This window comes from Pongo abelii, chromosome 5, assembly GCF_028885655.2.
Source record: "Pongo abelii isolate AG06213 chromosome 5, NHGRI_mPonAbe1-v2.0_pri, whole genome shotgun sequence".
Taxonomy (NCBI): Eukaryota; Metazoa; Chordata; class Mammalia; order Primates; family Hominidae; genus Pongo; species Pongo abelii.
Window position 1 is genome coordinate 40,161,530 of NC_071990.2, and position 27,482 is coordinate 40,189,011.

Genomic DNA, 27,482 nt, shown 5'->3' on the forward strand with positions numbered 1-27,482 from the left:
ACTGCTCAGTGAGAGGGTAAAGGGAAAAATGTGTAGCTTTGAAAAAAATAATGCTGCTAGGATAACCTAGAACTATAAGTTTTCTTTTCTGTAAAACACTCCCCTCCAAAGGCAGGCGGTGGACAAAAGAGTATGAATGGGAAGGAAGATCCGATGTCTCCAATCCATGTACCAGGAAATGAGAGACAAAAAGGGAGAACGTGTATGCAGGCAGTACAGCCCACAGATCCACCTCCTACTTTCCCACTGTAGAGCCCTTGCAGGTTCTGTACTCCTGCTCCCCCTCAGAGTATGTGCCATTGATTCAAACCCTCCTGTTCCTCAAGGCCAGCATACATGCATCCTCCTTGAAGCCCTCCTAGTTCTCTCCTGCTAAGAGTTCTTTCTTCCTCTCTGTAATGCTTTAATCAATACCACAAGACAAGCAAAGGCTGTCCCATGGAATGACATCTTTTGGCCCTTAGCAGCCTGTAAGGCCAGGGCAATGTCTTATGTGTCTTCTGTCCCCTCCACAGCACCTGGAGCAGGCCTTCATAGAGGAACGAGACACCGTGAGTGCTTCCTCAGCACATGGAGGGTATTAAGCAAGGGATCACACCCTGTTTAAGAAAAGGAAGGAAAGAAGGTGGTGGGGCTGATCTTGAAGCTGTTTCCAAGGAAGAGGAAGGAGATCTGGGTCTCTCTGCCATCCCTCTGATCCTCCAGAATCCTCAGTCATGTACCCCCTCCCACATATCAAAGGGTATCCAAACCTGAAGAGCCTTTGCTCCAACATGAGGTCCATGCCAAAGGGAAGCCAGGCACTGGTCTACTGCGACCCAGAGCTCGAGGCTGGCTCCACCTGTCTACCTTGGGCCTCCTGAGGCAGGTGAGTGGAAGGTATGGGTGTGTCTGTAGTAGGGGGTGCATAGGAGGGGCTTATACCCAGGTGGGCACAGAGACAATCATGGGGGCCTGCTGGGGGACTCCCACCTGGCAGCATACACCCAGACCCTGGCATCCCAGGGCGGCTACTTCCACCCTGGGCTGTCCCATGTTTCTTCAGAGCTCATCGTAGAATGACCAACTCGGCCCAGTTTGCCACAGACTGTCTTGGTTTTAAAACTTCAAGTCCTTCATTCTAAAACCCTCTCAAGTCCTGGGCAAACTGGGGCTGGGGTGGTGGGGAGGTTGGTCACCCTAGGTCATTAGCGTCTGACCCCCAAAGTCCCTGACATACATTTGGCAAGGATGAGGGGTGAGAAATAAGTGCTTTGACTTACTGATAGCCCAGACACCAAGAGGAAGTGACCAGGCCCCCCGCTCGGCAATGGCCACGCCCTCCCCAGCTATGTGCAGGCCCTGGGAGGGACACTCACCCCATCCACATCCACTCACCTTTCCTGCGGACGATGAACTCAAACTTGGCAGGCACCAGGGTGTCCAGGCTGATGTTGATGGCACTGAGACCAGCCTTCTGAAGCTGGGGCAGCAGCCGGGCCAGGTTGATGCCGTTGGTGGTAACACCTATGGTCCTCAGCCCTTCCAGCCGCTGGAGCTGGGCTGTAAGGACAACAGAAAGGGTGTCAGACTGATTGCTTGTTCTTGGTGAGGCCGGGAAAAGTGCTGGAAGGCAAAACTCTTTGTCCAGACAAGATGGATGGAAAAGAGGCTCTCTGCAGACCTATATTAATCAGGCCTAACCTAAAAAGAAAGCAAAGAATCAAAACTGACAAAAATAACCAAAAGATTAAGTAAGCATTGAGTGCTCTGTGCTAGGTGCTCTGCTGAGGGCTTTGCATACATTAGCTCACTGAAGCCTCACAATAACAATTATCTCATTTAGTAGATAAGGAAAGAGGTGCTCTGAAAGATTATGAAAATTGCTTAATGTCACACAGTAAGAAGAGTTGGCATTTAAATCCATGTGTACTTGACTCAGGACTCTGCTCTTAACAACCAAGTACTACACAGGTCTTGATATTCTGTATAATGGAAACATAAAAGTGTTTGAGTTAAGTGCTATTTGACAGCTCCATTCTACCAAATATCCCTAGAAATAATGGAAGGATTTTAAAAATCCATAATAGCATTGGAAGGTAAGAAAGAATGCCGTAGATAGCCCAGAAAGGGAAATTAGTTCTGAAAGAGAGAAAGCAGATGGGACCGACCAGACGGATAGAGACCACAGCTCAAAGTGCACCCAGGAGAAGGTTCTGTAAAAACAGGGAGAGACTAGTGTGCACGCAGCTTAGTAGTCACATGTACAGGAGCAGAGGGGTCCTACTGCATGTCAGGGAGTTTGTCTAAGAGGGGAGTTATATTTGAAGGAGCTGGACAGGTTGGCCTCATCCTTCCCTGTTGGCAGGGGAAGGCAGCAGAAGCATTTGCCTCAAGGATAGAGCAGCAGTGCAGACACTTAAGCCAGCCATGGGGCTGTATTAGTTCCTTCTCACGTTGCTAATAAATAAATACCTGAGACTGGGTAATTTATAAAGAAAAGAGGTTTCATTGACTCACAGTTCAGCATGGTTAGGGAGGCCTCAGGAAACTTACAATCATGGCAGAAGAGGAAGCAAACACATTCTTCACATGGCGGCAGCAAGAAATGTAGAGCAAAACAGGAAAAGCCCCTTATAAAAATCATCAGATCTCGTCAAAACTCACTATCATGAGAACAGCATGAGGGTAACCACCCCCATTATTAAATTACCTCCTACTGGGTCCCTCCCATGACACGTGGGGATTATGGGAACTACAGTTCAAGAAGAGATTTGGGTGGGGACACAGCCAAACCATTTCAGGGGCAAGGCCTGAGTCCTGGTGACACTCAGCAGTACCTCACACCCCTTCTCCACAACCTTGGAGCAACCCACAGAAACGCAAACAACATTGCCAGGCAGGCCAACAGAGACCTCAGGCACTAAGATGAGTACACCGCCAAGAATCAACAAACATTTAAGGAAGAAGCATGAAAGAAAGATAACTAGTTCCCCAAATAGAAGAATGACAGGAGGAGGAGAAGGAACAGTGATAACAGAAGACAATTCTTTTAAAAAGCAGAGGGAATATCCTCATTGGGATAAATATTCAATCTTGAAAATAAACCAGGAAAAAACCCTAATTAGGGCTCTTGAAAATTAAACAATATATAGTTACAAAAAAAAAAAAAACTTGAGAAGCAGAATGGACACAGGAATGAATGAGCAAACTGGAAAATTCAGCAAAGGCATTCTTGAAGAGCTGGATACAAAAGACCAAAGAATGAAAAGAATGAGTCTGAGGAAACACACCTGCTCACATTCAAATCCAAGAAGATCTAGAGAAAAGATAAGCTATCAAAATGTACACAGTAGTTATCTTTGATCAGTAGATCATAGGTGATTTTTATATTTATTTATAGGTAAAATTTCTTTCTATAATGAACACGTTTTCTTTATAATGTGGGTGACACACATATACACCCCTCCCCCTGAATTTTAGCTGACCTTTGCTACACGGACAGTGCCACTGACTACACCCTTCCAGCCACCAGACCAGTTGTTTCCAAGAAGCTATGTAAATGTATGTCTCTAGGAAGACCCAGCTCAGCGCTGCAAGAGAGCCAAATATTAGAAAAGGCAGAATATTACAAAATTCATCATCAGTTTAAGGTAGGGGTGCATGGGAATGCACACATTCATAGTGTAAGAATAAAATCATATAATCTTTCTGGAGAGAAGTTGTACATGAACTTTTAAAGACTTTGACCTGAAATTCCACTAAGAATGTAAGGAAATAATCATGGATGTGAATAACATTTACCTACAAGGATGTTCATCACGGAGTAATGCATAATTAAGGAAAGTGGGAAATAATCTAGAGAGCCAACAATAGCACACTGGTTAAATTATGTTTTCTCTGGATGACGGAACATTGTGCAACCCAAAATGACTCTGTAAAATCATACATTAGGGTGTAGGGAAATGCACGCACTATATTACGTAGAGAGAACAGTGACAAGAGATGCAGTAAACACAAAAAATAGTAAACACAAGATGCAGAGAAAAAATGGCAGGCGGGTCATCAAACCAAAATGTCAACAGTGGTTACAAACAGGCAGTAATGACATTCTTTCTGCTTTTCTGAAATAAACATAAATTACTTTTGTAAAAAAAAATAATAATAAAGTTTACAAATAAGAGCTGTTTGAAAAAGGAAAGAGTTTCACTCTGGCTCTATCAATAAGGAAAATTAGCAGTGGTTGTTCACTTCTGCCAAATCAACCCTGGAGAAACACAATCTAGGAATCTAAGAACTTAACAATCTAAGTCCTTAAGAAGGCTAGTTGTTCTGAAATGGTATGTGTTAGGGGATGAAGACGAGCAAAGAATGTGAGTAGATAAAGGAAAATGAAGCAGGTCAAGCTATATTCTTTCCCTTGCCCACTGAGAACTCAGCACCATCACTGATTATCCCCTTACTGAAGAAATCAGCGGCAACTGCCCAAAGAACTAGCTTAAAAGTCAACTGGAGGCCAGGCACGGTGGCTGATGCCTGTAATCCCAGCACTTTGGGAGGCCAAGGCAGGTGGATCACTTGAGGTCAGGAGTTCGAGACCAGCCTGCCCAACATAGTAAAACCCTGTTTCTACCAAAAATACAAAAATTAGCCAGGTGTGGTGGTGGCACATGCCTGTAATCCCAGCTGCTTGGGAAGCCAAAGCAGGAGAATCGCTTGAACCCGGGAGGTGAAGGTGGCAGTGAGCCGAGATCGTGTCATTGCACTCCAGCCTGGGTGACAGAGTAAGACTCTGTCTCAAAAACAAAAAACAGCAACAACAAAAAAAAACTTGATAAGCTGATTTTAAAATTTACATGGTCAAGCCTTAGTATATGTAAAACACTGTTGAAAAAGAATAAAAAGAACTTGCCCTACCAGATAATTGACTGATGAAGCTACAGTGATTAAGACAGTTGATATTGGCACAGAGACTAACAAATGGACCAACAGAACAAAGTAGAACTTGAAACAGATCAAGTTCAGAATGGCAGATTTATGGAGGAAGTAAGGATTGTTTAATATAAAGAACTATAAAAAAATGGCTATCCATATGGAAAAAAATTACATTGAATTCCCAAAAATCATTTACAGATGAACTAAGGACCTATATGCAAAATTTAAAATTTTTAGTGAAGAACGAAGGTAGGTGATCTGATCTCGGGTTAGGTGTTTCATTAACAAGATATGAAAACACTAACCATAAAAGAAAAAAACGCTGATAAATTCAAGAACTGCTACTGATCAAAAACAATCATTACACATGGTGTAATTTGTTTTTTCAGATTGGGAGGAGATATTCGCAACATATATAAGGAACCTGTACCAAATAAATATGAAAAGACAAAGAACCAAATAGAAAAATGGGCAAAAGACATGACCAGGAATTACACAGTAAAAGATATTTTTTATATATGTATAGCTAATTAACATGTGAAGAGATGCCAACTTCATTCTTAAACATGAAAATACAAATTAAGACCACAATGAAATATAATTTTACACTTGTTCAACTGGCAAATATCAAGAATACTACTGAGTGTTGGGAGGTCATTTGGCAGGATCTCTTACATAGCGCTAGTGAAAGTGTATTTGGCACAACCATGTTATTAAGTAATGCCACATTGTTTTCCAGAGTTAAACATTCACCTATTTTATGATCCGGCAATTCCACCGCTAGAGAAATTGTACACCAAGATATGTTAAAACAAGAATGTTCAAAGTGGCACCATCCACAACAAAAAAGCTGGAACCAATTCAAATGCTCACTAAAAGGAAAAAATAGGGTACATTCACATAATGTAACAGTAAACCACAGAGGAAAAAAGAACTACAACTCTGTATAACATTATGCATTTTACTTGAGTCTAAAACAATAAGCCCTGAAAGACTACACACAGCATGACACTCACAAACTTCAAAACGCTATATCTACTTTTTAAAAAGTAAGGGAATAGGCCAGGTGTGGTGGCTCATGCCTGTAATCCCAGCACTTTGGGAGGCCAGGGCAGGAGGATCACTTGAGCCCAGGAGTGCAAGACCAGCCTGGGTAACATGGCAAAACACTGTCTCTACAAAAAATACAAAAATTAGCTGGGTGTGACAGTGTGCGCCTGTAGTCCCAACTACTCTAGAGGCTGAGGTGGGAGGATCGCTTGAACCCAGGAGGTTGAGGCTGCAGTGAGCTGTCGTGCCACTGCACTCCAGCCTGGGCAACAGAGCTAGATCCAGTCTCCAAAAAAAAAAAAAAAAAAAAAGGGGGACAGGACAGCAAGGAAATGATAAATAGAAAATTGAGGAATGCTTACCTTAGGAGGCAGTGGGGTGGGGGCAGGGTACAGGATAGGGAAGGCCCCATAGGTAGCTAAAAGTTATTGCCAAATGGCCGGGCGCAGTGGCTCACACCTGTAATCCCAGCACTTTGGGAGGCCGAGGTGGGTGGATCACGAGGTCAGGAGATCGAGATCATCCTGGCTAACATGGTGAAACCCCATCTCTACTAAAAATATAAAAAATTAGCCAGGCATGGTGGTGGGTGCCTGTAGTCCCAGCTACTCGGGAGTCTGAGGTGGGAGAATGGTGTGAACCCGGAAGGCAGAGGTTGCAGTGAGCTCAGATCGCGCCACTGCACTCCAACCTGGGCAACAGAGCAAGACTCCGTCTAATTAAAAAAAAAAAAACAACAACAACAACTTATTGCCAAAAAATTGGTGGTATAGTGGGTTTCCTTAGGAACCACTAACATTATTAACATGAATAAAGTAAAGCAAGTCATACACGGACCAATGATGAGAATATCTCATGAACCAAGGATTATGATTTAACCTAATTCTATGCAACTGGAGCCCATCAAAAATAAAACAAAATGCTTTACCCCTTTTCACAGTCTGTCATTGGCTTTCCATTACCTTAAGCTGTGAAATCAAGCTATACTCTATAAGAAAGGCAGGAAGGAATGGAGGGAGCGAGGAAGGGAAGGAAAGAAGGAAGGAAAGAAAAAGGAAAGGAAGAAGCTGCAGCAATGAGTGACTTTTTTTCAACTTTTTTTTTTACGTTTAGGGGTACATGTGAGGTTTGTTACATGGGTTAACTTGTGTCATGGGGGTTTGTTGTACAGATTACTTCGTCATCCAGGTACTAAGCCTAGTACTCAATAGTTATTTTTTCTGATCCTCTCCCTTTTCCCACCCTCCACCCTCAAGTAGGTCCCAGTGTCTGCTGTTCCCCAATGAGTGATTCTTAAGCTAAGTCCAGTTCATCTGGCAGTGGCCAGTCGTTCAGGAAGTTAGGATGGAAAACAAGGGCCCTGCAAACTCCTCCAACACTCTCACAGTACTTGTGCACTTAGTTCCTTCTTCCTTCCTTTGGAAGACCCTAACTTTCACAGTCCAACACGGCAGCTGCTGGCCACATGAGGCTACTTAAATGAATGAAAAAGTCATAAAATACAAATTCAGTTTCTCGATTACATTAGCCACATGTCAGGCCCTCAAGAGCTATGAGTGGCTACTGTATCAGACAACACAGATGCAGAACATTCCATCATCTTGGGAAGCTCTATGGCAAGCTTGTCCAACCTGTGCCCTACGGGCTGCACGTGGCCTAGGATGGGTTTGAATGTGGCCCAACACAAATTTGTAAATTTTCTAAAAACATTAGGTTTTTTGGTAAATTTTTAGCTCATCAGCTATTGTTAGTGTTCGTGTATTTTATGTGTGGCCTCGATTCTTCTTCCACTGTGGCCCAGGGAAGCCAAAAGATAGGACACCCATGCTCTATGAGACAATGCTATTCATGGCAAAACCTGCCATAACTTTTGCACCAAGATAATGCTTTAAACCCATCTCAGCTGAAAAGAAGGGGCGTGGGACTTTGTCTACACATGAAGCAGGGTGGAGAAGTGCTGGAGAGGCAAGGGGTTGGCAGAGGGAGCCAGAGAGAGCTGAGGGGCCCAAACCCTTCCCGTGGGGTGTTCTGCAGCACCTCTCAAAGGCTGACAGAGCTTCAGACATGGACCTGAGGTGAACGGGACCTCAGGCTCAGCAGAAACTGTAACCTGCAATCCTTTTGCTCTGCCTCCAGGTGGGGGCCCCTCAAAACCTTCATGTGAGAGGGTAGGCACAAGTGTTCGTGAACATCCTGGGCCTGACTTCTGTTCCCTCTCTTCCCCTGTCCCTCCTTCCTCCACCAGCACCCATCTGCCCTGCCCTTCAAGGCTGCTTTGCTCTGAAGCAGCTCCTCTGGGGAAGATCAGAGGCTAGCCCCTGAGAGATGTCAGAGTGCTCACAGGCACAGCGCCACAGGAAGTCAGGGGGTGCAGCTGCCATTCTTTTTGAAGCACTGGGGGAGGGGCAGGGTGAGGTGTTTCACCCACCCCCACCCCCTGGGAGGCAGGAGGTAAATCCTCAGAAGCAGGTCACTGCAGGTGGGGCCTTGTCCTAACTAGCATCCACGTGGCGATCACCCCTTGCCCATCCCATTCCATCAGCTAGGACCAATAACCACAGAATATCACAGCAGAAAACATCCTTAAAGTGGCTCATCCACAGCTGAGGAAACTGAGGCCCTGGGTGGGGAAGGAACCTGCACAAGTTCACCCAGCCAGAGAGTGGCAGAATGGGGACAGAGCTACCAACTTTCCTGGCTCCCATTCTTCCCACTGTGCATGCTGAGGTTTCCGGGGAGAGCCCTGAGTCCTCATACCGGTGGTTTAGCCATCCTGTACCTCTCTGACCAGTGAGTGATCCTCACCCCCTCTGCTCTCTCACAGGTCCTGGCACAAGGCGGCCCATGCCCGCGGGTGCCAGGCAGAGGAAGTGGCCTGGATGGGGGGGGGGCTGGGCCTGGCAAGCAGCTGGTTCAGCAGGTTCAGCCCTTTCCTGGTAGCCAGCTTGCCTTTCAGCCCTGAGGAGCTGCCTGGAACATGGGGTCAGGTTGCCTGGGCCAGCTCAGCCAGCACAGGATGACGAAGGTTCCCAGGCCAAGTGACCAGTCAGGGCTGAAGGGAGCTGGCCATGAGGCAGGAGGGAGAAGAGGGCTGTCAGGGGGACCCGGGCTCCTCCTTGGGACCCTCACAGCACCTAGGCTCCCCTTATACAGCAGCTGCTTCCTCCAGTGGGCCATGGGTCCTCAACAGCAGGGTTGGTGCTCATTCATCTTCGTGTGCCCAGCACAGTAGGAGGCACATAAGATGGTAATCCAGCGAACAATTACTGAACCAGAGAGCTGAGGCATGGGGGGTCCTGTCCAAAGCAGCTGGACAGGGCAGCAATCAAGAACATGGAACCTCATAGCCCCGATTTCATCACCTATAATTACATGAGCAAAGGTCTCTTTCCTGATCTTGGGGTTTAGAAGCTTATGGCAAGAGGCCCATTAGAGCTACCTTTACAGAGCACTTGCCACAGGCTGGGCATTTCATTCTCATTCCCTCCTCAGGTCAACCCTATAAGGTAGGTACTATTACTGCCTCAAGGCTTAGAACAGATTTTAAAAGTTGCCCAAGGTACGCTGCTTGTAAGAGGCACAGTGGAGACTCAAATAGGAGTATGCCGTACTGCAGAGACTGTACTCTGACCCAGTCTCCATTCATTCAGCGAATCTCAGGGAGCACCAACCATGTGTCAGGCATGGTACTGGATGCCAAAAACAAAACCTGCTCAGCAATCCGAGAGCTTTCACACCAGTGAATGGGGAGACAGACAATTAAAGAAACCAAACACACAACCCAATCACACAGTGCCAGGATGAGATAAATGCTATGAAGCAAAACAAAGTAGGGTAAGTGGGTAGGGCAGGGGTTACCACACTTTTTCTGTGGAAGTCCAGATAGTAAATATTTTCTACTTGGCTGGCCAGCTTTGCAACACAGTCTTTGTCACCACCACACAACTCTGCCAAAGCAGCCATGGGCAATATGTAAATGAATGGGCATGGCTATATTCCAATAAAACTCCATTAATAGACACTGAACATTTAGGATTTTATAATTTTCGTGTGGTAGAAAATGTTATTCTTTTGATTTTTTTCCCCATTATTTAGGAATATAAAAACCATGGCATGATGCAGTGGCTCAGCACTTTGGGAGGCTGAGGGGGGTGGATCACTTGAGGTCAGGGTTTCGAGACCAGCTTAGCCAACATGGTGAAACCCTGTCTCTGCTAAAAACACAAAAAATTAGCCAGGCATAGCAGTGTGTGCCTGTAATCCCAGCTACTCAGGAGGCTGAGGAAGGAGAGTCACTTGAACCTGGGAGGTGGAGGTTGCAGTGAGCCAAGATCGTGCCACTGCACTCTAGCCTGGGCGACAGAGCGAGACTGTATCTCAAAAACAAACAAACAAACAACACTCAGTTTGCAAGTTAGACAAAAACACATGTCAGCCCAGATTTGGCTGCTATAACTTGCCAATTTCTGGGAAAGAGTGGCTGGTGTGAGTACACGAGGATGCACTTTAGACAGGATGGTTGAGGAAGGCCTTGCTGAGAAGATGACATGTGAACAGAGACCTGAATGAGGTCGAGGAGAGCGCCCTGAGCTCCTAGCAAAGGGGAACAGCACGTGTGAAGGCCCGGCCGTGTGAATGGGAAGGAGGGGGAAGGTGGAGAAGCCCACGAGGGTTTTGGAGGTCAGCAAGAGCCAGGTCATGTGGGCCTGCTGGAGAGGACCTTGGTCTCAATGTGACAGCAAGCTACTGACGTCTGGCATTTGCGAGCTTCATGACCTTGGGCAAGTTATCCAACCTAAGCCTCATTTTCTCATCAAAAATGGAAAGAATAATAGCACCTGTCTCAGCAGGTGTTGTAGGACCAAGAAAGCGTCATGCACTAAATGAATGTCAGCTGCCAATGTTAACATCGGCATCAGTGTCCAGCCAGATGAGGCGGTGCTGGGAGAAGTGGCGATGACTTTCCTCCAACTCACCCACAATGTCTACCACGTCCGGCCGGATGAGCGGCTCTCCGCCTGTGAGCCGGATCTTGTCGACGCCTTCCTTCACAAAGAGCCGGGCGAGGGTCAGGATCTCCTCTGTGGTCAGCAGGTTGGCTTTGGGGGTCAGCGGGACCCCCTCCTCGGGCATGCAGTACTGACCTGAGGGAAGGATGAATGGGAACGTGGAGGGAGGAAAGAGGCACGGCCACAGCCCCGTGATGCCTCCGCTCCCCAACTCTCCATCAGGCCAAAGGCTTCTCAAACCCATCTGGATGTGAGCGGAGACCTCACTAAACCTGAGGTGGAAAAACCCCAGGCCAGCATCTCCCCAGGCCTCATCTTTCTCATTTCTGAAACATTAACACATTTCCCTATGCCCAACACACACAATCTGGCCATAACATCCCTCAGTGGGAGGCCAAGGGCATGGGTTAGAGATGAAGTAGGCTGAGGGCAGAACCTGGCCTGACTTCCTGGGCTGAGGGCGCCTGGGCAGGGGCGTTCCTCCTGGTATTGTTGCCCATCCTCCTGCATTTCACTGGCTATGGCAAACAGGTAGCTTTCTCTCTGCGTGTCATGGGGTGAGAGAGAGGTACTCTCTGGCCTGGCAAAAGCTGCCATCCTCTGTAGCTACAAGCATTCTCAAATCCACTCTATCTATTTCAGGTTATCGTCAGACCCATTTTATATGTTGGAAAACTGAGATATTACTTGTTCATGGTGAGGTATCAGAATGGGGTGAATAGGGTAAATGGGGTAAATGAGGTGAGTAGCGGCAGGCCGTGGAAGGGCCACCATCCTCCACCATCACTTCCTGTGGTGCAGTTTCATTAAGGTTTGGGTCAAGATCTGTTAGAGAGTCCTGAAGGCAAATTACTCAGTTGGGTCCAGAACCAGTCCTTTGAGACTGAAGAGAATAAGCAAGACTACCAGAATGTAAAGCATATAGTACATCTTGTTTGGTTAAACATTTACTAAACATACTTGCATGCATTTATTGGGCCATGAAGTAACTTTATTTCTTATTGTGAGGTATAGTGAAAGGAAGAAAGTGGGGAGGAAAAGAAGGGAGGAGAGAGAGGGGAAAGAGGGGGAAGGAGGGGGAAGGAGGGGGAAGGAGGGGGAAGGAGGGGGAAGGAGGGGGAAGGAGGGGGAAGGAGGGGGAAGGAGGGGGAAGGAGGGGGGAAGGGGGGAAGGGGGGAAGGGGGGAAGGGGGGAAGGGGGGAAGGGAGGAAGGTGGGAAGGGGGAAGGGGGGAAAAGGGGAAAAGGGGGAAGGGGGGAAGGGGGGAAAAGGGGGAAGGGGGAAGGGGGGAAAAGGGGAAAAGGGGGGAAGGGGGAAAAGGGGAAAAGGGGGAAGGGGGAAAAGGGGGAAAAGGGGGAAGGGGGGAAGGGGGGAAAAGGGGTAAGTGGGAAAGGGGGGAAAGGGGGGAAGGGGGAAAAGGGGTAAGTGGGGAAGGGGGGAAAAGGGGGAAGGGGGAAGGCGGGAAAAGGGGGAAGGGGGGAAGGCGGGAAAAGGGGGAAGGGGGGAAGGCGGGAAAAGGGGGAAGGGGGAAGGCGGGAAAAGGGGGAAGGGGGGAAGGAGGGGGAAGGGGGGAAGGAGGGGGAAGGGGGAAGGAGGGGGAAGGGGGAAGGAGGGGGAAGGGGGGAAATGGGGAAGGTGGGAAAGGGGGAAGGGGGAAGGTGGGAAAGGGGGAAAGGGGAAAGGGGAAAGGGGAAAGGGAGAAGGGGGGAAAGGGGGTAAAATGGGGGAAAACAAGGGAAGGGGGAAGGGGAAGGAGGGGGAAGGGAAGGAGGGGGAGGGGAAGGAAGGGGAAGGGGAAGGAAGGGGAAGGAGGGGGAAGAGGAAGGAGGGGGGAGGGGGGAAGGGAAGCAGGGAGGAGGGGGAAGGGAAGCAGGGAGGAGGGGGAAGGGAAGCAGGGAGGAGGGGGGAGGGGAAGGAGGGAGGAGGGGGGAGGGGAAGGAGGGAGGAGGGGGGAGGGGAAGGAGGGAAGAGGGGGGAGGGGAAGGAGGGGGAGGGGGAGGGGAAGGACGGGAGGGGGGAGGGGAAGGAGGGGGAGGGGGGAGGGGAAGGAGGGGGAGGGGGGAGGGGAAGGAGGGGGAGGGGGGAGGGGAAGGAGGGGGAGGGGGGAGGGGAAGGAGGGGGAGGGGGAGGGGAAGGAGGGGGAGGGGGGAGGGGAAGGAGGGGGAGGGGGGAGGGGAAGGAGGGGGAGGGGGGAGGGGGAGGGGAAGGAGGGGGAGGGGGAAGGGGGAGGGGAAGGAGGGGGAGGGGGAAGGGGGAAGGGGAGGAAGGGGAGGAAGGAGGGGTAAGGGGGGAAGGGGAGGAAGGAGGGTGAAGGGGGAAGGGGGAAGGGGAGGAAGGAGTGGGAAGGGGGAAGGGGAAGGGGGAAGGGGAGGAAGGAGGCAGAAGGGGAGGAAGGAGGCGGATGGGGGAAGGGGAAGGGGGAGAGGAGGGGGAGAGGGGGAGAGGAGGGGAAGGTGAGGGGGGAAACGGGGAAGGGCGGAGGAGAGGAAGGGGGGGAGGAGAGGAAGGGGGGGAGGAGGGGAAGGGGGAGAGGAGGGGAAGGGGGAGAGGAGGGGAAGGGGAGGAGGGGAAGGGGAGGAGGGGAAGGGGGAGAGGAGGGGAAGGGGAGGAGGGGAAGGGGGAGAGGAGGGGAAGGGGAGGAGGGGAAGGGGGAGAGGAGGGGAAGGGGAGGAGGGGAAGGGGAGGAGGGGAAGGGGAGGAGGGGAAGGGGGAGAGGAGGGGAACAGGAGGACGGGAAGGGGGAGAGGAGGGGAGGAGGGGAAGGGGAGGAGGGGAAGGGGAGGAGAGAAGAGGGGGGGAAGGGGAGGAGAGAAGAGGGGGGAAAGGGGGAAGGGGAGAAGAGAGGGAAAGGGGAAGGGGGGAAAAGGGGAGGGGGGAAGGGGGAGAAGGGGAGGGGGAAAGGGAGGAAGAGGGGAGGGGAGAAGGGGGAGGGGGGAAGGGGGAGGGGGGAAGGGGGAGGGGGGAAGGGGGAGGGGGGAAGGGGGAGGGGGAGGGGGGAGAAGGGGAGGGGAAAGGGGGGAACAGGGGAGGGGGGAAGGAGAAGGGGGAGGGGGAAGGGGGAGGGGGAGGGGGAAGGAGGAAGGGGAAGGGGGAGGGGGGAGGGGGGAGGGGGAAAGGGGGGAAGAGGGGAGGGGGGAAGGAGGGGGGAGGGGCGAAGGAGGCGGGAGGGGGGAAGGAGGGGGAAGGAGGCAGGAAGGGGGAAGGAGAGGGAAGGAGGGGGAAGGAGGGGGAAGGAAGGGGAAGGAGGCAGGAAGCGGAAAGGAGGGGGAAGGAGGGGGAAGGGGGAAGGAGGGGGAAGGAGGGGGAAGGGGGAAGGAGGGGGAAGGAGGGGGAAGGGGGAAGGAGGGGGAAGGGGGAAGGGGGAAGGGGGAAGGAGGGGGAAGGGGGAAGGGGGAAGGAGGGGGAAGGGGGAAGGGGGAAGGAGGGGGAAGGGGGACAGGGGAAGGGGGAAGGGGGACAGGGGAAGGGGGAAGGAGGGGGGAAGAGGGGAAGGGGGGAAGGAGGGGGGAAGAGGGGAAGGGGGGAAGGAGGGGGGAAGGCGGAGGGGGAAGAGGGGAAGGGGGGAAGGAGGGGGGAAGGGGGAGGGGGAAGAGGGGAAGGGGGGAAGGAGGGGGGAAGGGGGAGGGGGAAGAGGGGAAGGGGGAAGGAGGGGGGAAGGGGGAGGGGGAAGAGGGGAAGGGGGAAGGAGGGGGGAAGGGGGAGGGGGAAGAGGGGAGGGGGAAGGGGGGAAGGGGGAAGGAGGGAGAAAGGAGAGGGGAGGGGGAAGGAGAGAGGAGGGAGGAGTGGGGGGAAGGAGGGAGGAGTGGGGGGAAGGAGGGAGGAGTGGGGGGAAGGAGGGAGGAGTGGGGGGAAGGAGGGGGGAAGGAGGGAGGAGTGGGGGAAAGGAGGGGGGAAGGAGGGAGGAGTGGGGGAAGGAGGGGGGAAGGAGGGAGGAGTGGGGGAAGGAGGGGGGAAGGAGGGAGGACTGGGGGAAGGAGGGGGAAAGGAGGGGGGAGTGGGGGAAGGAGGGGGAAAGGAGGGGGGAAGGGGAAAGAGGGGGGAAGGAGGGGGAAGGGGAAAGAGGGAGGAGTGGGGGGGAAGGGGAAAGAGGGAGGAGTGGGGAGGGGGAGGGGGAAGGGGAAAGAGGGAGGAGTGGGGAGGGGGAAAGGGGAAAGAGGGAGGAGTGGGGAGGGGGAAAGGGGAAAGAGGGAGGAGTGGGGAGGGGGAGTGGGGAGGGGGAGTGGGGAGGGGGAGGGGGGAAGGGGAAAGAGGGAGGAGTGGGGAGGGAGAATGGGGAGGGAGGAGTGGGGAGGGGGAGGGGGAGGGGGAAAGAAGGGAAGGGGAAAGAGGGAGGAGTGGGGAGGGGGAAGGGGAAAGAAGGGGGAGAGGGGAAGGGGGAGAGGGGAAGGGGGAGAGGGGAAGGGGGAGAGGGGAAGGGGGAGAGGGGAAGGGGGAGAGGGGAAAGGGGGAGAGGGGAAAGGGGGAGAGGGGAAAGGGGGAGAGGGGAAAGGGGGGAGGGGGAGGGGGGAAGGGGAGGGTGCAGGGGAAAGAGGGGGAGGGGGAGGGGGAGGGGAAACGAGGGGGGAGGGGAAACGACGGGGAGGGGGAGGGGAAACGACTGGGAAGGGGAGGGGAAACGAGGGGGAGGGGGAGGGGGAGGAGAAAAGAGTGAGGAGAGGCAGAAGGAAGGAAAAGAGGGGAAGGAAGATCAACTTTAGAAGTCCCTCCAGCAGTGGCTACAGATCCAGAGCACTCTGCGAGGATTATGAAATGAGGCCTCTTTGTTATTAGCCTGGCCCCAGCTGATTTGTCACGGAACTGGGGCACCTCCACAGTCAGCAGTGCTGGCATGGGCATGGCTGTCTACTTCACATGTTTATAATGTCCACCACCCCACCCCTGGCCATGTCCTGGACTTCGGGAACTACAGGGAAACAGGAGGAAGGACCCCTGAAGACTGAGAGGTCCAGGACCCAATCTTAATTCTAAATGCAACTGCATTTATGTTTTCAAATCTAATCCCAAGTAGGACACAGCTTCTACAATCATACAACTCAGCCTTGACCCCTATCTTGCCCCTGAAGCCCACCTGGCCCGGTAAGCAAGGGGTAGCGGGTGAGGAAATTAGAAAGGAGAATTGAAGGACACAGGAGGATTTCCAGGCACAGGGAAATTTCAGAGGCTGCTTCAGCAGACGGACACCAGCCCAGAGAGGGCCCAGGAAGGTGACTCACATCTGAGGTTGCACTTCTCTGTGAGGGAGATCCGCAGGTAGCTGTGCTGCCGGCCGAAGCTGTCTGTGAGGAAGGCGGAGAAAGGGGCCGCATGCTCCCGCAGGAACTGCCTCCGCCTGGACAGCTCCTGCAAGGACAGGCCAGGGAGGAAGCATGGGCCCCTGCTACCGGGCTGGGAAGAGGCACAGGGAGAACCGCCTGCCCCCTCCCTTACTCTGACATCTGTATGGAGCTTCCAACTCTTCCACATGTTTGGGCTCTGCAATGTTGGGGAAGCTGGGATTGTCCGTCTCATTGAGAAATGAGCTTGATGAGAAAGACCCACCCCTTAAGTATTCAGCTCGGGGGTCGGGGTGGGGTGGGGTGCGGGGGCTGGTGATCTCTGCTGGGAGGATTTCTGGCTGGGCGGCAAGGTGGAGGCAAGGGCGTGGGGGAATCTCTTAGCCCTTATTTTTCACTCTAGCCAGTGCCAAAAAAAAAAGGATTGGGCACCCATGGTCTCAGGCATAAATGAGAAGAGACTGCTGAAGGCCACAAGCAAGGCCCAAACCCGTCCTGCAGAGAGAAAGGAGGGAGCCAGCTTCACCCTTTCCCATGTACAAGTCTGATCTAGTCTGATCCGTCTCCCCCTGATGTATCGGTCCTTGGAGAGTACAACCTGGGTCCCGACAGATGCTGATGAGATAATTGCTCCAAGGAAGTAACATTTACCAAGCATCTTAAAGTTTCCAAAGAACGTTCTGTTTCATTCCCACACCCACTCCACAAGGGATTATTATAACTAAGGCTTGGATGGGGTCCAAGAACACCCTTGGCAGAAGCAGGATTCAAATCCAGGTCTTCTGATTCCAGGTTCTTTTTTTTGAGATGGAGTCTCACTCTTTTGCCCAGGCTGGAGTGCAGTGGCGCGATCTTGGCTCACTGCAAACTCCGCCTCCTGGGTTCACACCATTCTCCTGCCTCAGCCTTCTGAGTAGCTGGGACTACAGGCACCCGCCACTGCACCTGGCTAATTTTTTTGTATTTTTAGTAGAGACGGGGTTTTGCTGTGTTAGCCAGGATGGTCTCGATCTCCTGACCTCGTGATCCACCTGCCTTGGCCCCCCAAAGTGCTGGGATTACAGGTGTGAGCCACAACGCCTGACCCTGATTCCAGGTTCTAAATTACTCCCTTCTATCACACAGAGAGAGTCCAAGAAGATAGGGAGGATGACAACTAGGGTGGGTAGAAGTCACTTCTCTAGAATATTTCAGACAAAAAAATCACGACCCTGGAAGTCATGCATGAGATCTACAGACAAGGTTCTGGAATGGGAATAAGAACCCCTGGTTTCTGTGGCAGGTATGACCTGGCACACTGTGAAAGTCCCTTAACTTCTCCAGGCCTGCTTTCCCAGTTGTAAAATAAGAATACAGCTACAGGCTAAGGTTGCCTTGCTAGGAGTAAAGACAGGGGTCGGGTGGTAGTGGTGGTATCAGAAGATGGTAGGTGAACACTTAAAATTATGATGGAGAGCAGAAGGCCTCAGGCCCTCCAAAGGTCTAGCGCAACTATGCCTACATTAGGAGGAAGAAGCATTTGCTTCAGTAAGTTCCTCAGCTCCAGCTGCACATTAGAACCATCTGGAGAACTTTAAAAAAAGATTCCAGTGGAGACCAACTAAATCTGGATCTCTGAAGCTGTTATGTTTTCAATCTCTTCAGGTAATTCTCATCCGCAGCCCTTGACTGGGTCAAGAGCCGCTGAGTGGTTCAAAGATAAGAGACATGAGAGTGTGTGTGAGGCTGCTCTCGATTTTCTGGGCCCATAAAACATTCCTCACTCTACCCACCGCGGGAGAATTTCCCATCTCCTCTGAGAAGCCGTGCTCACCATCCTGTGGGGAGTAAGCAGCAGTCACTTCTCTAACTGCAGTCTGCTATAATCACAACAGTCACTTCCTCCCTCCCTGCGGTGTGACGGAGAAAACTCAAACTCACCCCATTGCCTTTCCATAGACAGCCTCAAGGGTGGGGCGGGGGGCACTCCATAATCAAGAATCCCATCAGCCACCAAAGTCCAGATGAGATACATGGGAATCTGGATATATTGCAGTGCTGTGCCCTCTTTTTCATCAACAGCTATTTGCAAGTCAGTCATGTTAGTCACCCCAGATTCTGCCTCTTCACTTGCCAAGATACCCCCCTCAACCCAGTCTTAACATGTTGGGGGGATGGGGTGGCTGGATGGGGGAGGAGTCAAAATAAGTCAAAGAATTGGAAGTTGAGAGGACCAAGGAACACGATTCAGTAGAAACCTGAGAGCAAGCAGTGTGATGGAGCAATCAAGAATGGAATTAGGGGCTGGGTGTGGTTGTTTACACCTGGAATTCCAGGAATCCCAGCACTTTGGGAGGCCGAGGAGGGCAGATCACTTGAGGCCAGGAGTACGAGACCAGCCTGGGCAACATGGTGAAACCCCGTCTCTACTAAAAAATACAAAAGTTAGCTGGCTGTGGTGGCGCGAGTCTGTAATCCCAGCTACTCGGGAGGCTGAGGCAAGAGATCGCTTGAACCCAGAAGGCAGATGTGGCAGTCAGCCAAGATTGCACCACTGTACTCCAGCCTGGGCAACAGAGCGAGACTCTCTCAAAAAAAAAAAAAAAAAAAAAAAAAAAAAAAAAGAATGGAATTTGGTGCTTTTGTTCTGGCAATGAGAGAGGCTGGTCAGATTTCACTTTTAAGAACTTTTGTGACCTTATCTAGACTTATGCAGACTGCACCACCAGTTCTGAACCCAGCCTCCTAAACACACACACTCTCACCCTGCCAGCAATGCAAACTCATTACTTAGATATTAACGAGCCCCATTCCTGCATCTTCTCTCCTCTAACACTGCATGCCCTACTTTCATTCTTCTACTTTTTTCCCTGTCCCTTAAATCTCCTGGAGGAAAAAAATATCAGCACCAGTCAAAGGAGCCCAAGATTCAGAGGGAATTATAGGACAGAGTAGACAGCAACCCTGCTTGCTCAGGAGGGCGGACATGTCAGAGGTAGTAGGAAGCACTCAACGGATCATATTCCCAGGGTCCCAGGGTGGCCCGGGCTGTTTCCCCTCTGTGAGAAGTCATTCTGCCTGATTCAGTATCCCCAGTGTTTAGCACAGGATATTGGTACATTTTGAATCACATGAACAAACAGTCCTGTCCCTAATGTAAACAGAAAGGTCGTATATGCAAAAGCCAGTCACATGGGGGTAATCATTTCCCGGCTGGTCTCTACTGTCAAAATGGTTTAACCTGGTATAGTGGTTCGAAACCCTGGCAGCACATCAAAATCACTCAAGGAGCTTCAAGAAGGACTGATGACAGAGCCGTGTCCCAAAGATTCTAGCTCAATCTAGTGCCTCAGCTGTGCAGCCAGGGCTGAGAACCATCGGCCTAGTGATACCAGGTGCCAGATGCTATTTTAATCCAGGGTGAGTTGTTGTGGTTCTGAGCACAGGATTTGGAGTAGGTGAGCCTATATTACAAGCCTGGCTCTAGCTGTTGAGCAAGTCACCTAAATTCTCGAAACCTTAGTTTCGTCATCTATGCAGTGGAAATAATAATCCAACCTAACTCAATTGGAGGAGTTCCTGGCACAGAGGTTTTCATTCAGTGATCCGTGGAGGAACACTGTTGTGTGCTGTGATCAGTTTTTCTAGTTTGTCAGCTTCCCTTCCCTTCCAAGACCCTGGCCTTCCAACCCTACTAACAGCAGATGGCCAGAGGTGGGATTTCAAAGCTGCTGCCACACCACCCAAGTGGGGTCTGAGCATCCCCAGGACCACCAATACTGGTGCGCATCAGCAGGCACTAGGCAGCCTGCCAGACACTACTGGTCATCTCATGTCTACTCAATGCAGATTGGGGTGAGGGGGGTGGTGAAGGGGGTGGGGAAGGGTGGGACAAAGGAGTTAAAGCGGGACCCTGCCCTCAAGGTGCCTTCCTCTACTAGTCACTCATCTTAGGCATCTGATTTGACTGCTAAAGGCTAACCCTCAAATAGCTCCAAACTCTAAACAGAGCAGCAGGGTTATTCAGGAGAAAAAAAAAAAGCACATTCCAAATCTAAGTATCAGTGGCCCTGATTTACCCTGCTATTGGGATGATGTATACTAAGGGTCTCTTAAAATTAATCTCTTTTAAATGAAAGGATCCAACAAAGAGCCTAGCCTAGCTTGATTCTCCTTCCCCCTCCCCTCATTCCCACCCTAAGTGTGAGGTCTTTACACCTATGGCTTCTGACAAGGACAGTCACACTTCGCTGAAACATGGATTTTGAGGAGCTGGGCAGATTGGAAGTCAAGATGACCCCCTGAAAGCCCTCTTTCCCTCCTCCCCCTCATTCTCCCTCACCAGGCCCTGCTGTACTCCTTCTACCTTCACCCACACCCACTTCCTTGCAGCCTAACCCCTAGCCAGCATTTGTTTTTTCTGGCCCCCTGAACAGATGGGTGCCTTTGCCTTGTCTAGACACACCCTCCCTGCTTCCCCCACCACAGGCAGCAGGCTTCATTGTTGCCCAACAAAGCCTGCATGGAGCCTCAAGAGGGAGAAAGAGGGATGCAGCACTCCCAGGCTAGGCTGAACCCTGCAAAGATTGTCTGGGCCACCCCAGACACAGGCTGGCAGATTGCTGTGTCTCCCCCACCCACTTCCCCATTGACCCACACTCTACCTCTTTCCATATCTAGAAGCTACTCGACCTGTTCTTGGACTCAGCCCACAGCCCCCTTTCCACAATCCTCACAGCCAGCTCCCACTTACACCTCACTTCTCTCCCGCACACCCTCACCTTGCCACAAAAACAACGCCCAGTGGCTTTCCATCCTAGCTCTCTAAGCACCTCCCATCCCAAACCAGACTACCAGAGCCCTGTGTGGGTGTGTTGGGGGAGGACAGACCCTGCAAGAAGGGGTTCAAGGTGTCCCCACCCCAACTGGCAAGCTCTGGAGATAAGCAGAACATATCCATTTCCAGACTCACCTCCCCTTAGAGTCTCCTCAAGACAGGTTTCTGTGTCCTCCCCCATCTTATGATGGGCTGGCCCAGCCCTCTCATTTTATAAACATGAAGCAAAGGGAAGTGACAGCCCCAGGAGCCAGGTGAAATTGGAGGCGAAACTGGCGGGTGAAAACATGGGACTCCGTGTCCAGTGTGGTCTACTACGCCACATCACTCCTCACTAGTTAAGTTTCAAGCAGCTACAATTATTGGCTGAATCCACTGCCTGCACAACCCTGCCTTAAGCGCTTGTGGGTATATAAAGGCGGAGGTGCACCCAGCCCTCAGGAACTCCCAGTCTGATGAAGATAATCCTAATGAGATGTCCAGGATTCAATGTGAGTTGACAGAATAGCTATCCAACAAGTCCAGATGGGAGGGGACTCACAGGACACAGCATGTGCCAGTGGCAGCATGGATAATAGTAATTACCACCAACATTTACATAACACAGCACTTACATGGGCTAAGCTTTGTTCTAAGTATATACGTTAACATATGTTAACTCTTTTAATCCCTGTGACATCCTATGAAGTAGACACTTTTATTCTCACTTTGCAGATGAGAAAACAGACACTGAGAGGTAAGGGGACTTGGTGAATCCCTAATAAGGGATGTGGCTGCCCCAGAGTCTATGTCCTTTCTGCCACATTACCCCTCCCTTCACAGTGTAAAGGGATGGACAGGAGCAGGCTCTCTCCCTGGCCTCCACACAGGGAGGACGGAAAAGCATTAGAGTTGAGTTCCTGCCCTCTACTTTACAGCTCTGCGACTGGAGGAAAGTTAACTTCGATTAGCACCCTCATCTGAACATACAAACTCTACTCACCTCACATGGCTTAGTGAGGACTAAATGCTTCCACATGTGAGTCACTCAACACAGGTTCTCTCATGAAAGACCAGTACAAAATAAACTGGGGGGTGGGGGGTAGGGGGTAGGGGGGGTGGAGAAGAAACGTCCCTTTTCTTGAATTCTTTAAAGATCTCTCAGCCATCTTTGCTTTCCTATCTCTTCCTCAATGATGTTCAGGGTTCGAGGATACTAAAAAGTCTTCACTTCCCAACCATGGGCCTGCTTATCTGAGGATCCCAGAGGGGCTTAGATATGGGGAAAGCAAATTTGGCGGAAGTCATTGAGCAATATGGGGGAGGAGGGAACAGTGATCTTATGAATCCCAGGACAGGAAGCCTAGTTCTGGGAGACCGGGAAAAAAATGCCTAGATAGGTATCGAAAAGAGGTTTCACTAAATGAAAAGAGTTGCTTTTCCCCCCAAATTATTCCCTAACCACCTGAGCAGAAGAACAACCAAAACCTATAACTTTTCATGACTTGAAACACTCTGAGGGGTGCTGGCAAGGACTGAGGGATCTTACCCAAAACCCTAAAGACAGAGGAATTAATTTCTCACCCGGAAGAGGCCATGTCCTGCCCTGTTCTGCTCTAGGATAAGGCTGAACCCTCCCAAGGTTAATAAAAAAGACAAGGAGTCAGCAAAGGATGGGTTACAGAGCCCTGGGACTACAGTAACAACTCACTGTTGGCGACACCGAGGTGACATGTTTAGTCAGTCACACTATGAAGCAGGTGTCACAGGGACACCTGATCTCTGAGCTCTGGGGTTAGGGAGGGAAAATGTTTAAGAAAGAGGGTGGGTGCAAGGCAAGGCTGAAAGGTACTAAGACACCTCACTGGACCCAAAGTCCCAGTCCTCTGCTTACCCCAATTTCTGGCCAAGCTCAGGGCTGGAAGGGGTGGCGTGGCTAGGGGGCAGGGAGGTTCTGAAGCGGGACTCCCAGGAGCCTCTCCCGCTGGGCTAGCGGGTGAGACCAGGCGGTCCATCTGGAGAACATCGCTCCACTGAGGACTGCCAATGGGTCCCTCCCAGAAGCGGTCAAGCAGATAGGCCGGGAGCTACTGGGGGAAAAGGGCAGTGTGCCCGGGCCACTCCTGCCCCGGGAAGCTGTGGACGCAGGCGGGGTGGGCTCACCTCCGAGGCAGCTCGCGCGGACTCCCCGGGGCAGGGCTGTGTCACCGGAGCCCCTGAGCTGCAGCTCCGGGCGCTGGACCTCAGGAGCCGCCACAGCATCCGGGACAGTGGCCGCGCCGCCATGAAGCCTGATCAGAGCGGAACCGCAGCCCGCTTCGGGAGTACACTGGCCGGGCACTCGCCCCCGGGGTCATCCCAGCAAGGGCGGGGAGGGACAGGGGGAGGGCAGGACCCGCACAGCCAATAGGCGAGGACGCAGTCCCGCGTGGCCTTGTGGGAGTTGTAGTACGCTCCCTGTGCCCACTTTCCTGGGCCGGGGTAGCGCTCTAGGGCAGAAAGGTAAACTCCGGTAGGGAACGGGGTTCTTTTCCTTCCAGTTTTTCTGGCTGCTCTAGTCTCAGATTTAGGTCGTGTTGTGACAGTAGGCAGGACAGGGCAAGGGCCGAACGAATGAGGCACTGCCTTGGGTGCAAAATTTAAGAGGGTGCCAGGAAAACTCCCTTATCAAAGTAAGTAATTTTTCAATGTAATATTTCAAAAAGTCGTAATAAATTTTCGAAAGTCCGTGAAATATCAACATTCTAAATAAAAAGATCGATCCTACACTTGCATGACTCACGTCACTCAGTGCACCACACTGCAGATTGTGGTTATAAAACAGTCAGTTAGGTCTTTCAAGATACACTTCTCCAGTTGTGCCCCAAAAGGATATTAACAATCTTGCCTTCTCCACGAAAAAAAAAAAAAAAAAAAAAGAGTATATGAGAAGTCACAGAATGAGTGGACAACATTTTTGAAATGCTTCTTATACACCAAGCACCATGCTAAATGTTATTTAAAACAATCCTGGTATGAATAGAATGTCCATTTTGCAACTGAGGACATTGAGGCTTAGAGAGACCAGGTAATTTTCTCGAAGTCACACAGCTGATAGTGGGTTTCAAACCCAGGACAATCTGCTTTCTACAGTCATTCCGTCAAGATTCAGTATGTGTTGGGAATGGTGGGGTGTGCCTCTTCCTCTCTATAAAAAGCAGAGTCCTGTAGTCCTTTAAGATTTTGGATAACACACACAATAATGAGCTTATGTACTAAGAATAATTATGGTCAAACCAGCCTGTTGTATCCAAAACCCTATCCCTGTGGAATTGCAAGAATAAAACACCGGCTGGAACATACAGCTGCCAAGTGTATGCTTAGGAAGTGGGAATATAGCTCCTGATCTTGAAGAATTGACCGAATAGTGGGAGAGGAAAGAATAACTGAATATAACTGACTTTTACAAATGCAGTGAGACTGTCAGAAAAGCTGAGATGATTTTAGCCTTAGATTCAATGTGAGTTTCTCACAATGATACTCAAAATTCAGAAAATACATCGTGGGGGATGAAAGTGTATCTGGGGTATGTTTGAAACTGATGCGACAAGTATGCCAGAGGTCTGTTTGCAAGGGGCCTGAAGACCAACAGAGGACTGTTCAAGCTCTGTCCACTGCTAAGTTTAGATATGTCTGGATTTATCAGGGAAACTGGGTATGGGGGAGAGAAGGATAAAAACTTTTTTTTTTTTTTTTGGTAGGTATGAGTCTTGAAGAGCCTTCTAGAGAGGACTCAACCTCAGGGAAGAAGCCATCTGACATACGAACTTGATCCAAGAATGTCACCAGCTCCATGGAGCCTCTCTAGATTCCACTCTCTTCATACAAATTGTATGTGATCATCCCTTCACTTGGGCTTTACTGTCATCTTTTATAGAACTTGGGTCTCCAAGGCAAGACCTAAGGCTTACTCAGTTCTGTTTGAAGGCTGAAATCCTCTCCATATTATCATACATCTACTTGGACTCCTCTAGTGCTGGGAAACTTTCTGGCTTCCCGATGTTGTCCGGTCCACTTAAATGTCTCTCCGCCTATTAAAGTTCTTACTTGTATTCAGCAAAAAAGTGCCCCTTTCTGTCAACATATGGTGATTAAGTGTCATCAGGGCCACATCCTCTGCTAATGGCTGAGAATAAGGAAATACTTTCAAGGGCTCACAGCCTGCAGTAGGGCTCTGATGTGGCAAGTCCATGGATTGATTTGGAGGGTTCTCTGGACCCCTGAACTTGAATGCATAATACTGTATGTTTTTTTTCCTGGGGAGAGGTGGTTTTTTGTCACATGCTCAAAGAGCCTCATGGAACATACTGTCCTAGAAATCTCTCTTTTGTGATACCCTCCTATTGGCCCTAGTTTTAGCCCCCTGGGCATATACATCCTCTCTTTGAGACTTTAACCCAAGTACTCTCTTAATGATAAACAGCAGCAGTTATTGCCAACCCTTGTACACAATGTCTTGTGAGCCACTGCACCATCTTCTCTAATACAATTTGGTTTGCCTAGGTCCTGGTGGCAGACTGTATTTGCAAGACGGCTGCAACAATATTTCCTGTCTCGTATGTTCTAGAGCTGTGTTGTCCAATAGAAACTTCTGCAATAATGGAGATATTCCATGTCCTGACATAGCTATTGGACGCATGAAATGTGGCTAGTGCGACTGAGAATTGGATTTCTAATTTTATTAAATTGTCATTAATTGAAGTGTAAACAGCCAAGTGTGGCTACTGGCTACTGTATTATTCAGCACTATGATAGAACTTTGCTTTCTCCAGAACGGGTGGAATTAACTTTCCTTCCTTTGCATCTGGGTCAGTTTGTAACTTGTTTGTAACAGTGTGAAAGTGATACTGCATGGCTTTTGAGACTAGGTCAGAAAAATATGATGCATTTCCCACCTTACAATTTATCTCTAGTGGTCTGTTCTCCAGCTGACAGGAAGATATGTTTCTCCTTATTCCCCACCCATTTTCTCTGCACTTGACTTTCATCTCCCAATTCCCCCTCAAAAAAAGAGCCAGGATGTGATTTCCAGCCATATGTCCATTGTCTCTTCTAATAGGAGCCTCAAGTGTCCAGTCATCTGAATATTCATTCAAACCTATCCCCTATTCTATCAGTAACTGTGGACTCTCCTTGCAATTTTAAGCATTTTAATGAAGCAATAAAGTTTCCAAAAATATTGTATCAACTATTCCTATCATTTCTCTTTTGAGGACCTTGTTCAGGATAGTCTTTATTTGCCCCTCCAGATCCTTCTCCACCCTCCTCTGAGGACCAGGAGGTTGACTTCTACCAACTGCATTGATGGCATCATCCAGGTGCTCTGACCTCTGGTTTCCAGGTGGATCTTGCCAATAGGGAGCATGGCAGGAGATCAGAGAGCAGGAGAAGAGAAAAGCTGGAATATCTATTCTTCCTGATCCCCCCCATTTTGCTCTGGCTACAGCTGTAGTTGGTGTCATCTGGCTTCTCTGCGATGATTCCACCTCCCACTTAGTCCAGTAACACTATTTCTAACACTTGTTTCTTCACTTCAGACTGGGGTGGGATTGGCTTTCTTCTGCTGATTGTCCTTGGATGCCTCAGCATTCCTGTTGCCCCCCTCAGCCCGCCCGCCTTAACCTTGCCCACACTTCCAAAATAGTCTCTCTTAATGATAAAGAGCAGCAGTTACTTTTTTATTAAAACTTCATTAAAATATCCCTTCAAAAATTTTAGCTGAGTATGCTGTTTCTTGCTGGTTCCCTGATACAGGATTCGTGGACTCCTCCCTTCCATAGTACCGTTTGTTAATAGTGGCAATTACAACAGAGTGACATTGTTTTTATATGCCTTCTGCACTACAAACCCTCTGAGGGCTGTTGCCAAATCTAAATCATTTGCAATCATACCACCTAGCGTGGTATTTAATGCACAATAGGCTCACAATAAGTACATTAAATGGCAGATTCCATATCCTTGATTTGCCTGTCAGTAAGATGGCTGTTATGGTTTGGATATGATTTGTTTGTCTCCACCAAATCTCATGTTGAAATTTGATCCCCAGTGTGGCAGTGGTGGGAGGTGTGGGTCATGGGGGTAGATCCCTCATGAATGGCTTGGTGCCGTTTTCATGCTAGTGAGCAAGTTCCCAGGGGAATGGATTAGTTCCCATGAAAGTATGTTGTTATAAAGCCAGGACACTTGTCCACTTTGGCCTTTTTGTACTGATGCTAGCTTCCCCTTTGATCTTCTCCACCATATCTTGACATAGCACAAAAGCCCTCACCAGAGGCTGAGCAGATGCTAATGTCATGCTTCTTGTAATGAGATAAATAAACCTCTTATCAATTGCCCAGCCCCAGGTATTCCTTCTATAGAAGTACAAAACAGACTAAGACAGCTGTGTCAGTCAGCCTGGGCT

The 27,482-nt window shown here is 50.2% G+C and overlaps 1 protein-coding gene and 1 long non-coding RNA gene across 7 annotated transcripts in view; one reads left to right on the plus strand and one right to left on the minus strand.

Annotated features, from left to right (window-relative positions):
- Window positions 1-23,419, minus strand: part of MOCS1 (molybdenum cofactor synthesis 1) — a 32,730-nt gene extending 9,311 nt beyond the window's left edge. For 2 of the 6 annotated variants that reach the window (XM_024247914.3, XM_024247913.3), the window contains exons 1-4: window positions 23,204-23,419; window positions 16,186-16,312; window positions 10,941-11,108; window positions 1,378-1,542 (exon numbers count right to left, since the gene is read on the minus strand). In XM_024247914.3, coding sequence (XP_024103682.3) covers window positions 1,378-1,542; window positions 10,941-11,108; window positions 16,186-16,312; window positions 23,204-23,326 — 583 coding nt within the window. In that variant the 5' untranslated portion in view covers window positions 23,327-23,419. 6 annotated transcript variants of the gene reach the window in all.
- LOC129060230 (uncharacterized) lies at window positions 20,781-26,786 on the plus strand. The gene is made up of 4 exons (XR_008526773.2): window positions 20,781-21,552; window positions 21,979-22,079; window positions 24,781-24,910; window positions 26,329-26,786. It is a non-coding gene; the product is annotated as an uncharacterized LOC129060230 (long non-coding RNA).
- The last annotated feature ends 696 nt before the right edge of the window (window positions 26,787-27,482 follow it).